The sequence below is a fragment of the Callospermophilus lateralis genome, chromosome 8 (genome assembly GCF_048772815.1).
Source record: "Callospermophilus lateralis isolate mCalLat2 chromosome 8, mCalLat2.hap1, whole genome shotgun sequence".
In the NCBI taxonomy this organism is placed as follows: Eukaryota; Metazoa; Chordata; class Mammalia; order Rodentia; family Sciuridae; genus Callospermophilus; species Callospermophilus lateralis.
This window is the reverse complement of record NC_135312.1, coordinates 135,286,947-135,301,706: the sequence shown is the minus strand read 5'-3', so window position 1 is coordinate 135,301,706 and position 14,760 is coordinate 135,286,947. Positions and strand designations below refer to the sequence as shown.

Genomic DNA, 14,760 nt, shown 5'->3' with positions numbered 1-14,760 from the left:
TGGGACTGTCCAAAGGCCTGCAGATCAGCAAAGCCTTCTAACTGGATCTGCACATGTGTGAGTGTGTGCATGTGTCTGTACATGTGTATGCGTGAGTGTGTGAGTGTGCATGATGTATGCACATGTATGTATGTCCGTATGTGTGGGTGCATGACTGTGTGTACGGATCATGCACGTGTGGGGTGTGTGCATGTTTCTGTACCTGTGTATGAATGAGTGTGAGTGTGCATGGGTGCATGCATGTGTGTGTGTGTGGGAGTGTGTGTGTAGAAGGCAAGGAGAGGATGGAAGGGAACAAGGTGATGAACCTACAACTTTAAGGCACAAGGGACATTTTTGTGATATTTGGCCATTCTGCTTTTAGAGATGAAGCTCATTAGGCTGCTATCCTTCTTGAATACGTGCTCCCTTAAATTTTTAGTGGTGGTTTAGGTTTAATAAGTACTGAGTATTTTGACTTCTGACATGAGGCACTGACAGTTCTTTGGCCCTTTCCAAAATGGCATGGGTACCTAGACTTACCATGGCATTTGGAAATGTTGCCCTTTTTCTTTGCTTGAATTATTTAGAATAAACTAATATTAACGCTTTTAAACAAACCTTAATTTCTACACTCTTCTCAGCTTCTTATTTCTCAGTTGAATCTAGAAAACAAACAAAAAAAGTTTTTGAAAGGATTTCTCTCTTCCCCAATCATGGCTGCGTGTTTTTTTGTTTGTTTGTTTGTGTTTTTTTGTTTTTATCATCTAGTTGGAACAGGACTGAACAGGAAATGAAAGGTGCTTCATTTAATTGGTGGCTAGTATTAAAATGTGACACTATCCGGTGTATTGACTTGGGATGTTTAGTGGAATTCTCTTTTTTTTTTTTTTTTGGTGATGCTAGGGATCAAACCAAGAACCTTGTGCATACGAGGCAAGCACTCTACCAACTGAACTATATCCCAGCTTTTTAGTGGAACACTTTACAACACTAAGATCATATAGGTCATCTGCACATTATGTGTCAATATGTTTTTTGTTCTCTGTAGTCGTTCCCTTAATTGCTTAACCTACCATGTGAGTGTTAATAGACTATCCAAGCTCTTGCAGGGCAGTTGAGAAAGGCTGAAGGACATGCCTGGGTAAAGGAATCCCAGTTTTAGAAAGCAACCTGTACATGTTGACTCTCATTTAAATATCATTTGAAAAGTGTTGGATCAAGATACACATGTTTGCAAGCATCTGACTCTGTCAGTAGCTGTTTTCCTTTTATAAACAGAATTATTATGCCCATAATGAGGCAGGATGATCAAACATGGTCTCATGGTACCCTACTTGTTTTTCAAATGCTGGTTAAGGTTGTAAAGTGCATGTGGAATTTAGAGCTATTTACCTTCAGAATTCCTTCCATGTGCTTTTGTCTCTGTGGTTTCTCCGGAGAGTAGGGTATTTTTAAACATCTTTATTTCCACTGCACTGCACAGCTGAAACATGATATTTGTTTCTTGTGTTGCTGATATGGCATATTTTGGATATTTTAAAAAATAAGACTTTCAAAAGACCTAATGAAATCATTACTCTTGGCTAGACGTTTCCAGGCATGCGCTAGTACTGTTACTTCACCATGTCAGCTGATTTTGAATATGAAAAGATTGTTTTAATCAGCATGTCTGATCTTTCTTTTATTTCAAAAGAATTGTCACAAGAATATTATTTATTATTTAGTCATTTTGTACATGGGGCATTTCTAAATATCAAGCCATTTGTGTCATAGCTTTATGTGTTTTTTTTTTTTTTCTTTGCTTTCCCCTAAATTCCAAGTGTGTATGAATTCAGCAGGTCAGACGTGAGTGGCTGCTTCCATGCCTGCACCGCCTACTGCAGTGGTGGAATTCCTTGACAAATGGAACAAGGGTACAGAATGTGGTCAGATTACCAGTGTCAAATTCTTACCGAGTGTTTTTGTTAAACCATAAAATTACAGTAAATATGTTATGTATTCACATACACGTGAATATACAAGATAAATGTGGGTAATGTGTTAAACTCAGTTATTCCATGAGTAAATTAAAATGGGCTTTGAGACATTCACTTTGTTAAATTTTAAGACTCGTTTTAGGAGTGCAGTACAAAAAGATCACAAATGCCACTAAAATAAATTTTGAAAGAAGGAGTATTTTTGCCTAAGGCCATTAGAAGTCTTCCCTTTATGTGCTTGACCTTGGAGTCCAGGAGAGACCTGAGTTTGAAGGTCATGGAGAGTGAAGTCTTCCAGTTTACCTTCATAATCCTGAGCAACACAGTTCAAGTTCTTCCTAAAAATCTTCTTGAAAGTTCTTAATCTGAATATTTTAATAAGGAAACTTCTGGATGTTATTAATAGTAAAAGGTACACTTTTAGGTAACTATTTAAGTGAAAGTAGCTTCGAAGTCAACTACACCAACCTTAGTTACTCAGTGTCAAGATCAACAATTACACAAAAGGGGATGTCAGAAACCATATTTTCCCCAGAATATGCAGACACTCCAATTGTGTTTTGATCTAACTTGTTCATTTAGAGTACTCTAAGTCATCAAATATTTCTCTTATAAAAAACTTAAAAAATAAAAATAACAACCAGCACTTTCCTGTACTTAGTGTCTCTCAAGGGTTGTTCTAGAGATTTTTTATAGATGCTGATTTAATCTTCACAGCGACCCTATTAGGCAGGTAATAGTACCCTCCCAATTGTACAGGGAGGAAACACAGGTCTGTAGAGGTCAAGTCTGTGCCCGGCGGGAGGCACCTGGTAAGTAACAGGGCCAAAAGTGAGGCCCCAGAGCATCCCTCTCAACCTAAACAGCAGGTACTTAACTCAGTATTTTTGTTATAATATGCATAGTTTCACATATCTAGGAAGAACAGCATTTCAACAAGACAGAAATGTGTTTAGAAATAGATGTGAAAATACTATGGCATTAGCATCCTCCGTTTCCAAATCTGCCCAGTTCCCTAATTCTCCAGATTTCCCACTCTGCTAAAATCCACCCCTCCTAGAGAGCTTCCCCTCACCTCTGTGGTGGGGGATCTGTGCCCTGGCCTATGTGCCCCACCCTTCCTCTGCCATCTTGCCCTGCCCCTCCTCCCCTGCCCCTCCCACCCCTCCTCCTCCCACCCCTCCTCCTCTCACCCCTCCTCCTCCCCCTGCCCCTCCCACCCCTCCTCCTCCCCTGCCCCTCCCACCCCTCCTCCTCTCCCTGCCCCTCCCACCCCTCCTCCTCCCACCCCTCCTCCTCTCCCTGCCCCTCCTCCCCCGGCTCACACTCTCCACACCTGTCTGTGCTCAGGCCTGTGCACTGTCCCTATCTCATTTATTCTAATTCAAACTCTCATCAGCCCCTGTGACTTCAGGGGACACTGCCATTCAGTGACCTTCAGATACTTTTCTCAGATGTCATTCCCCAATCTGTAATTGCCAGATCGCAATTTCTACAGATCTCTCCATCCATCACTGAATGCACCACAAATAAAATTCGCCTTCCTGTCTTCCTCTGCGCCAGAGCAGATGCCATTCCTGAAATGTCTTCAGAGTCTTCTCAAGTCTTCCCAGCAAAGTAATTTGAAGATTCTTTTAACATTTTCTTCTCTTTCACTTTGCCATTGCCTAGGATTGTTAAAAGAAATAAGTGGAATATATGTGAAAATTTGAATTAAGGAGAACTGTTACTGTTATTTCTTTATCTTGTAATCACGTAATCTTGCTAGTTTCTCCTGGGTGTTATGCTGCGTCTAAATTCTAGAGCAAGACTTCTTGGGTTCACATCCCTTCATCTCAGTCTCCTTGTATTCAAAATGGGCACAGGAACTGTGCTTTCATAACCAGCTTGCCTGTAGGGCTACCTTAATTAGTCCCCTTGAAGCAAAGTGCTCGGGGCAGTGCTTAACACCTAGTAAAAGCTTAATGACTAACCCTCCGGCTCCCTGGTTTGAAGTTTATAGTTTTGAGGGTCAGAACTCACATCACAGGCCTGAGACATTGCCCCTGTGTTCCCTCTACAGAGCGGGGACTTGGAACCTGTTCCATTCACTGTTTTCACCAACTTCGGGAAAGTGGAGGCCCCACCTCTGGGGCCCAGATTCTTTCTCCTTTGGTACTGGGCACGGGACTCGGAGCCTGGAGCTGGATTGCCACTGAGTTACACCCTCAGCCCTTTCTATTTTGGGACAGGGTCACACGAAGTTGCTGAAGCTGGCCTCAACCTTGCCACCCTCTTCCCTCAGCCTCCTGGGATCGCAGGCATTGTCAGCTCTTGAGCTAAATTCTGTACCCTGCCTCCTTTATTTGGCTTCCCTCATTCTAGCACATTCTATGTGTCAACAATCTTTGAAAGGTTGCCTCTAATTAAAACAAGATCAGGTTTCCTGGCCCTAGAATTCAAATTAGTTTGTGTTGTGTTTGAGATTCTCCAAATAGTATACATAACTTAACATTTTACTTTGACTTTCCTCTTTGGTTGTAGATCAGAACTCTCCCCTCAGTGAGCTGGCCAAGCCCCTCACTCTCCTTCTCTCTGGGCTTCTGCTTGCACCTGGATATTGTTCTTAGTCTGTTGGACAAAGCTTCCCTTCTACCAGCCCAGTTCAGCTCCACTCTGCATATATCTCCCTTAGAAGAGCAACTCAGAGCCCTCCCTGTCTGTTCTCTGTTCTCTTGTGCTTATTGTAAGTCCTGGGCATTTGGCACTTGCCTGTGCTTGCCCAGGTCGGCTGGATGAGAAGGAAGAGGAGCTGAGTCTGGCACATGGAGGTTTGAAATCCACCTGAGGCTGAGAGGGCAAGCACAAGTTAACCAGCGTCTCAGAACCCTGGGTCTTCGTTTGTAAAAGTGCCCCTCAGAGGTGTGGGTGCTACTCATTCTCTTCATCTGTTCATCCACTGAGGGCCATTTAGGTTGTTGGTAAATCTTGCTGACTGTGACTCATGTTCCCTGAACATGGAGTCCTAATATCTCTTTGAAATAGTAACTTCAGTTCTTCTGGATAAATACCCGGAGTGGGATTGAGATCTCCTGGTGGTTGCGTTTTCAATTTTTGGAGGACACATCACACTTTCTGCAGAACTGTGTGGTGCTGCGTTCCCGCGGAGCAGGAGGCTTCTGGCTTCTCCTGTCCCCGTCCGTGTTTGCTGCCTGCTGTTTTCTTGGTAAAAGCCACTTTCACAGGCTTGAGGTGACATATTACTGTGGTTCTGATTTGCATTTCCCCGGCTATTGGTGACATTGAGCATCTGTAAACGTAGCTGTTGGCCATTTTTATGTCTTCTTTAGAGAAGTGTCCATTTGGACCCTGGGACTATGTGCAGGGTGAGATCAGGTTCCAGCTCATTCTTTTTAAGCCAGTTTTCCCAGCACCATTTGTTGAAGACACTAGTCTTTCCCTATTGTATATTCTCATCGCCATTGTCAAAGATGAGCTGATGTATTTCTGAGCTTCTTACTCTTGACCTTGGCCTGTTTGTCTGTCATGCAGTCTTAATCAGTAACTCTCTAGAGTGATTCAGAGTCAGAAAGCATGGGGCCTTACCTTTGTTCTTTCTCAACATTGTTTTGGCTATTTGGAGTCCTTTGAGGTTCCATAGGAATTTAAATTCATTTTTCTATTTCTGTGCAAAAAAAATACCATTAGAATTTTACTAGGAATTGCGCTGAATCTGTGGGCTGCCTGGGCAAGAGGAGGATATTGTAACTGTCTGCAGTCTTCCGTAGCGTGAGTACGGATGTCTTTCCAGTTGTCTGTCCCATTTAACTTCTTACATCAGTGTTTGTAATTTTCAATGGGCAAATACTTGGCCTCCACAGTGACGTTTCTCTCCAGGTACAATTTGACATTGTATAGCATCAGAGGAAACGACAGCCAGAGACAGGCTGTGTCACCTGCCCACTCTCAGAGGTCTTGAGGACCCTGCTCTTCCTGCTCTGCTCCCGGGAGCTCAGTGCCCTCTCTCTCCCCACAGGGTGCAAACGCTCTTGTCACCTATGCTATCGTCAGTGGGGCTGATGACAGCTTCCGCATCGACCCTGAATCTGGGGACCTGATTGCGACCAGGCGGTTGGATCGGGAACGTCGCTCAAAATACTCCTTGCTGGTTCGGGCTGACGATGGCCTTCAGTCCTCGGACATGAGAATCAACATAACGGTCAGCGACGTGAATGACCACACGCCCCGATTCTCCAGGCCAGTGTACTCCTTTGACATCCCTGAAGACACAGCTCCTGGTAGGTGGCAGGTCCCTGGTGCTTGTCACAGAAATCACCTTTGAGTACAGTTAGCTCTGTGCTCCAAGAGCGCCTCTTCTTCACCGCGTGCTACCAGTTATGCAAACATCCCGCACTGGGGTGGGAATCTTGTAATTAGCTTTCTCTGGTACAATTTCCAAGAAAATTGCTAGATTTTTGAAAGTGAATGAGGTTAGCCATTTGTCTGATTACTAATGACAGATATTTCTGTCTCAGAAAATATTTATGACGTGGGTGTTGATTTTTTGGCAACCACAGTTTTGATGCTCTTTTACACTTTAACAATGTATGTGATTGTGCTTTTTTTTTTTTAAATTCAGAAAGAGCAAAGAGAAACACATGAAAAACTGTTCTTAACTGTTTGAACAATTACTAGTTCAGTGACCCAGGACAAATGAATTCACTTCTCTTAGCTTCAGTTTCTTCTATAAACTGGAAACCATGATTCCGTTCGGAAATAGTGTAATGATTAGTTTAGAAAGTCTGTGTGAGTGCACTAGATTGGGGCTTAGGGCTAAGTAGGTGCTCAATAAATATTAAACCTGAATCTTGAACTATAATGCTACTTTAACGTGAATCTGGCCTCTGCACATCTTATGCTGTGATTGAATCTGAGCACTCAGGGCCATGCTTCTGTTGTGTGTGAGGCTTCTGCCATTGTTATAAATTCTTATCTAAAGTTAAAATTTTATTATGAATTGCATTTGGAAGAAGTTGTGTGATAAGGCTTATGATACTCTACAAAGGAAATACACATTTATAGATGTCTCCCTTCCCCTGCAGTCTTTTCTTCTCTCCCTCCGACGAGTCGCTCATGTCCATGAAATTCTGATCACATTTATTTCTTGCTGTAAATACACCTGTGACTACGTGAGCTGAACAATGCACAATGTACAGTCCACATGTGTACATGGAATTCATTGTATTACTTTTACTTTGATTGCATCAGGTAGAAAAGTAATACCAGAAGTTGGATAATCCCTCAGAACTTTTACACTATTACCTGAGACCCACTGATAATAAAACATGGAGCACACATGTTACGTGTATCATACATGTCACATGCAAACATGTAACATGTAAATGCATGACATACATGTTTTATTAGTATATGGCGTGTTGGTTTCAGGGACACTGTAGAAATCTGAAGAATATTATGTGCGCAGTAATTTCGTAGTGGTTCTCTTGTTAAAGCAGTTGACCATATAAACACGGGCCTGGTATCTCCGTGTGTGTCCCTACTGTCCTCCTTCTCCTTGAACTCAGACTCCCTCTTCTTTTTGGCAGGTTCTTTGGTCGCAGCCATTTTGGCTACAGATGACGACTCTGGTGTGAACGGAGAAATCACATACATTGTGAGTGAAGATGATGAAGATGGCATATTTTTCCTGAATCCAGTTACTGGAGTCTTTAATTTGACTCGAGTATTAGATTATGAAGCACAGCAGTATTATATCCTCACCGTTCGTGCTGAAGACGGTGGGGGACAGTTTACCACCATCAGAGTTTACTTCAACATACTGGATGTCAATGATAACCCACCTGTTTTCAGCTTGAATTCCTATAGCACGTCACTAATGGAAAATCTGCCTCTGGGATCTACTGTTCTCGTGTTCAACGTCACCGATGCAGATGATGGTATGTACTTTATAATAACTCCCCAAAGCTCATTAAATATCACTGATACTAAATATTTTCTTCATTTCCTGTGTTCAGCTTTTGCAAAATTGTAACTCAAATACTGAGGGTTTTGAAATTAATTACTTCATCAGTTTTTACTTATAACAGTTACACAATAGAGATTGTATCATTTTGAACTTTATTTTATTTATGCATTTATTTATTTATTTTTGCCCTCAATTTGTGTCAGTTTTGAGGTTTAGTAATGTAACAGTCATAAGCCAGCATTTTAGTAGGTTTTTGTAAGGTAAAAGAAGCATTTAGTTTTATATGTATTATTTTAACTTAAAAAGGATAAAATCTGGAAACAAAAGAAAACAAAAGCCTTAAAGAAAAATACTTAAGAATAAATCCTAAATGATGTACTTCAGAATGAAAATCAATAAAGATATTTTAATAAGTTCTCATGATTTGATTCAGAGGACAGCCTTATATTTATTTAACTTCTGCCATATAATCAAATTGAGACTTTGCATTAAGTGTGTGTGTGTGTTTGACTTGTATTTTTTAAAAAGCATCTGCAAACTTTCATTTAAAAGCTGACCCCCCTGGGTCTTTGTTCTGAGACCTATTTTGCAAATACAGGCATCAGATAATATAGCACTAAAGATAACATTGTACAGATTATCAGTTTTGAGCTCAATGATTTGGAAAGTTGTTAGTGTACCTTGTTTTTCTTTCTTTTGGATGCAGCCATAGGTCTTTGGAGTGAATAAAACAAAACACACTTCTTTGAAACGGAAGTAGATCTCCAGCCTCATGACACAGGCATATCAAGCTTAATTTGGAGTTTCCTGGTTGTGATGTGCATGATTCATATCATCTCAGAAGGCCATGTCCTCTCAGCATTCATTATGATCTATATTTAGTTCCCTTTTGGGGGTATCTAGAAATGCCACTTAGATAAGAGAAGTAAAAGGCACAGCTTTTCAATATGTGCTTCAATAAACAAAGTTAGAAATGTTCTCTTTAGCATTCATTAGGTGCATTTTGAGGTTTCTTCCTCTTACTCAAATGTCAATGTCATAATTGTCATTGGACACATGGCTATAGGTAAAAATAGGAGTACCTGTAATAGCAATACTACTACTATTGCTACCATTCTTGCTAATATAATACAATAAAAACTATATGGCCAGATGTTAGTATGCACCCAGTTATGGTCAAAGAACATTGCACACTCTTTGGGGACCACCTGCCAGGTCTGTAGATCTGCTCCAACGAGATGTGCAAGTACAACCGTGCCTTACCTCTCTTTCCAAGGTTGATTTTTTCTGCTGTGGTAACTTTAAGTTTACCTGTTCCCAGAATATGAACATTTGAAATGCCATTTATACACCCTTCAGCTATTTGTCCTTGTAGCTGTGCTTGATCTTCCTGTAGTTCAGAGTTTTCCATGGTATATCTCTGTGATTTATTTATTATTTGCTGGAGAGAGCCCATTGTTTCATAAAATTGTGGGTTCCTCTGGAATAAATTATATTTACCCTCATAACTTAAAATGTTGGGTTACTGGGAAAAGAGCAAAAAAGAAAATTTATTTGTCAACAACCTGCTGGAATATTCCAAGTATGTTGGGGCACAAAATTAACCATGGACTCCAAATCCCTGTTCACAGACTTTTTTCCTCTTTGATTGTGTTGCATAAAAGTTACAAGCTACATTTACCCATTGTTTTAGTTTTGAATACTTTTATCAGTGCAGTTTCCTGTCCCTTGACCTAAAATATGGGACAAAGATCCTATTCTTTCTGAATTACAAGAATAATGATAAGGATAACCTTGTTGGTAAAAATTACTGAGTTTCAACAAATACTTCGTAAATATTTCACAATATGATTTAGGCATATTTTTTTGGAGGGATGGTACCAAGAATTGAACTCAAGGGCACTTGACCCCTGAGCCCCATCCCCAGCCCTGTTTTGTATTTTATTTAGAGACAGGGTCTCACTGAGTTGCTTAGCACCTTGCCATCTCTGAGGCTGGCTTTGAACTTGTGATCCTCCTGCCTCAGCCTCCCAAGCTGCTGGGATTACTGGCACCCGCAGCTGATTTAGGCATTTTTAAATCAGTAAATTAATCTTAATCTCTGATCAACAGGTTCCTGAGGAGGTCATATTGCCATATTAGGTGAAGGGGAAGACATGAAAATGGATTTAACATTTGCTGTTACCTCACTCTAACCGAGTTTAACCTGTAGCGCTTTAAATGATGAGACCATTTCATGAGAATAAGGCCCATGTTTCACTATTTTCATAAAATAGGTAATAGCTGTATTAATCTCAATGTCTCCACGCAATGATAGAGAATTATATTGAGGAAAATCACTGTAAAATGGGGACATCATGAAAAGACCCCAGTTTTGGTTATTATTTTATTATTCTATAAACCAGACGTATTTTAGAATATCAGGAAGTCATATGAGAATATGAGGATGGCGACGTGATTTTGGCTGAACAACTTCCCCCACCTATGCTCGATACACAGTGCAGACCTTCGGCATCGCAGATGGGTTGATGGGTTCCATGCCCCGTGCCCTGCAGGCACTGTTAGGAACTGCTGCATGAAGATGGCGCACTTCCACGTGCTGCCACTGTGGACAGCCTGGCCAACATGAGTTCTTAGTGAATAAAGGCATGCGTTTTATCACAGAGCGACATGTATCTAGTTTTTGCATGTATTTAATCATTTAATTCTGAAGTGTTTGCCTATTCCTCTATTTCATGTGCCATGATCCTTAGAACTAAATTCTTCACTGAAATGCAAATCTCTTTGTTTCCATATATAAACACACACACACACACACACACACACACACACACACACACCCCAATAAATCTGCCAAGAAGAATCATAGAACTAAATGACTTTCAGAAAATGGAACACAAATGGTTTGAAATGTGGGCTGTTTTTAGTTTAAAGATCTTCTGGGCTACAAAAGCCCACTAAATTCAAGTTTCAACACTTATGGAGAGAATTTAAAATCTAAAAATAATAGATCTACTTTTTCATGATTCAGATGTTTGATGCAAAGAGCAGAGGGAGAAATAATCCAGCTTTCTGTTTTTCAGTGTACTGCGACTGTTGAGGGAGATTGTCGGTGTTGGTGTGCCTGTGTGTGTTTTCTAGATGTGGGGCATGTTTCCAAAGGCACTTATTGGACTTGTCAGGAATGAAAAGTTTCCCTCTTCACAGAAAAGTAAAGGTGGACAGTTTCTGTGACCTGTAGTTCAGCAGTTAGTGCTCAGTTCTTGAGATAAGAGCTGTTTCTTATTTGCAGTATTTTTTTACAAAAATAGTCTTGTTTTTCTCAGTGATAAGAGCTGCTACCTTCCGTTCCTTTCTGTTGTTGTTAGCTAATATATTCATCATGATTTGTTGAGTGGAAGAGCACAGTTTTCTTCTCCCTAACTCTAGGCAGTCTCCGACCCCTTTCTTCCCCCAAGCAAACACCCCACCAGCTTTTCCCGTATGAAAGGTCTTGTTCCTGTTTATGACAAGGCTATAAAGTCCTGGTACTGTGTTCTCCTTTTGCCTCTGTAATTTTGTTGTTTACCTAAGGAAGGAGCAGGCCTGGTGGCCCCGGCGCTCAGAGCATCCCTTCATTAGCTCACATTTCAGGGGATTTAGGGAGGGACAGCTCAGGCCTCACAGCTATGTGGACTGTCGTCGGTATTCCTCATTTCTTTTAACCTTGGTTTGGAAGATTTCATAGATCTTCATGTAACAATTCGATCCCTTTGCTCATTTGTAGCGATATTTTTATTCAGGTTTTTTTCATAACTACCTATCTCAGTATCTGTGTTTGGGTTTTTAAAGGAAGAAGCATTCAACATTCACTGCTGGACTATGTCACAGGAAAGACAGAGAGATGTCCTCAGAAAGAATAAAAATTAGTTATTCTGTACACACAGCTTCTCCTCCATATAAGATCTTCAAGGGTAAAGTGTTCCACCAACATTGATGTACATTTTTATCTCCAAACCTGTGGAGTTTTAAGAGGAGGAGGTGAAGTAGGCTGTTGACCTTTCTCTATCCTGATCTTAAATTCTTTTTGTCCCCTGCTGGCGAATTGGCCTGTGGACCCCATTAGCATTATTTATTCATATTTCTCTGATCCTCAAGCTCCTAAGTACTCTGAACTCTCTAACCTCAGCTTTGTGCATTTCTGACTAGGCTTAAACTGTAAAGATTAAATATTGCAACTCGTAATGAGAAGAGGAACTACCTTTCCAAAGATTTGCACCAGATTGTTCACCCTGAAGTTTGGGGTCAATAAATCAGTTCTTGAAAGTTATGTTCACAAATATTTTTTTTCCCCTCTGCAACAGCACATAGGCAAAGGACATTAGAGACCATCCACTCACAGGAAAGGAGTCATATGGTGTTACTGAAAAGAACAGGCGCTACACAGTAGGAGGGAGAATTTCATCACTCAGGTAGCTGCCTCTGTGAGGAGATCCATGAGATTCAAGAGAGGGCAAAAGCTAACCAGAAACTCACAGAATCCTGAGAAAAAGTATGTTTGGGAAAAGAACAAAAGAGTGATTTCATTTTTCCGGGACACTTGGCGAGAGCAGATGTCATTTCTGCAGGTGGAGCTCAGAAACCTAAATTTGACTAACTCGTGAAGTATGGATGCTGTTTGTAAGCGATTCATATTTATCAATAGATTGTCCCTAGCCCCAGAGTTTAAAATCTTTATTAGGGGTGGACTATCTTGTGCGTCAATCCCTAATCATCACAATATCCTGCAATAGCATGAGGAATATTCCTCACATTTTAAGGGCAAAATATAAAAAAGTGCATGGCCTTGAGTGCCACTATTTTGAGGCACTGTCTCCACTGCGGATTTTCTATTCACCGTTCTGTTATTTAATGAGAAATAAAATAGGTTGGTGTATTCTCCACATCATCGTTACTATCAGAAGCGCTGCATTCATGTTCTGAAATAAGAATTTAGATATTTTTAAAGTAAAAAAGTAACACATATTCCTTGGGGAAAAAAAGAGATGTTATCTAAATATGGCCCCATAATAGCATGAACATTTATGCTTCAAGAATTCAATGCATAATTTTACTGCTAACAATTCCTTTAAAGAATACTTTTAAATATGTTTAATAAAATTTGAGAGACAGTTATTTTCTCAAAGGCCATTACTTGGCCAGATGCTTAATAGGAATTAAAAAGTATTTATTGGTTCTGACAAGAAATGTAAAAGTAGACTTAAAGCATCCATGACTAATGCCATACATCAGAACATTTTATTACTCCTCTCTGAAATTGATGTCAGCTTCAATAAATTACTAAAGTTATAAATGTTTGAGTAATAATACAGATTGTGGCACTGTTAGTGTTGGACTCTGGGGAATTATGTGATAAAAACAAGAAAATGTATAGAAAAATATCTGCTCTCTGGAATGTTTTTCTCTTCTCTTGTAATTTAATGTTTCAACATTGTAGTAAAGAGTGTGCGGTATATGGATCATTGGTTCATCAGATTGTAAACATCTTTTCAGATCAAAAGTTAACAGGTAGCAAGTGATGTGTATGTATTATTTACTAAAAATAATTTCACCAAGTGTGTCCGATTTTTCTACCATACAGTAATCATCTGCAATCAGCACACACTAAGTGCTTTCTCTCTTCAATTTCAGGAGTCAACTCCCAATTGGCTTACAGCATTGCTTCGGGTGATAGCCTCGGGCAGTTCACAGTGGACGAGAAAGGTGTGCTGAAAGTCCTGAAGACTCTGGACCGAGAAAGTCAGTCCTTCTACAACCTGGTTGTGCAGGTGCACGACCTGCCGCCGCTCCCGGCCTCCAGGTTCACCAGCACTGCTCAAGTCTCCCTCATTTTGTTGGACGTGAATGATAACCCACCAGCGTTCCTTTCCCCGAAGTTGACCTACATTCCAGAAAACACCCCTATTGATACCATTGTTTTCAAAGCTCAAGCCACGGATCCAGACAGTGGCCCGAACAGCTATATAGAATACACCCTGCTGAACCCCCTGGGGAACAAGTTCAGCATCGGGACCATTGATGGTGAAGTGAGGCTCACCGGGGAACTGGACAGAGAAGAGGTTGCTAATTACACTCTAACAGTAGTGGCTACAGACAAAGGTCAACCTCCTCTCTCTTCCTCTGCAGAGGTAGTAGTTATGGTCCTTGACATCAACGATAACAACCCTGTTTTTGCACAGTCTTTGTATAAAGTGGAGATCCACGAGGACACACTCACAGGAACAGACATAGTGCAAGTCTTTGCAGCCGACGGAGATGAAGGCACAAACGGACAGGTGCGCTATGGCATTGTGGATGGCAATGGCAATCAGGAATTTCGGATCGATTCCGTCACAGGTGCCATCACCGTGGCGAAGCCTTTGGATAGAGAGAAGACCCCTACGTACCTTTTAACTGTTCAGGCTACAGATCGGGGAAGCACCCCCAGGACGGATTCCTCCACGGTCAGCATCGTTTTGCTGGACATTAATGACTTTGTTCCTGTGTTTGAGCTATCTCCGTATTCTGTAAATGTCCCTGAGAATTTGGGGACACTGCCTAGAACAGTTCTTCAGGTCAGTATATTTAAGCATGAGAAAGATTGCATTCACTCTACGACATCTAATTGGAAAGCCGGTCCTGGACAGTGTTCACGCACCCTCCATTCTCTCATTCTCGTCCATAAATGCTTAGTTGCAGATAGACCAGATTTGGAAAAGGAAAGCTTACATGAGTCAAAAGGAATAAAACCTATTCATTCCACATAGATTGAAATATTGCATCTCAGCCATGTTCTTTTGTGTATATTCCTGTTGCACA

The 14,760-nt window shown here is 40.9% G+C and overlaps 1 protein-coding gene across 1 annotated transcript in view; it reads left to right on the top strand.

The window, feature by feature from the left end:
* Fat4 (FAT atypical cadherin 4) overlaps window positions 1–14,760 on the top strand; it is a 152,936-nt gene that overhangs the window by 71,721 nt on the left and 66,455 nt on the right. Inside the window, exons 3-5 of the mRNA XM_076864321.2 lie at window positions 5,974–6,235; window positions 7,544–7,894; window positions 13,594–14,516. Of these exons, the coding sequence (XP_076720436.2) occupies window positions 5,974–6,235; window positions 7,544–7,894; window positions 13,594–14,516 (1,536 nt within the window). The remainder of the gene's footprint in view (window positions 1–5,973; window positions 6,236–7,543; window positions 7,895–13,593; window positions 14,517–14,760) is intronic.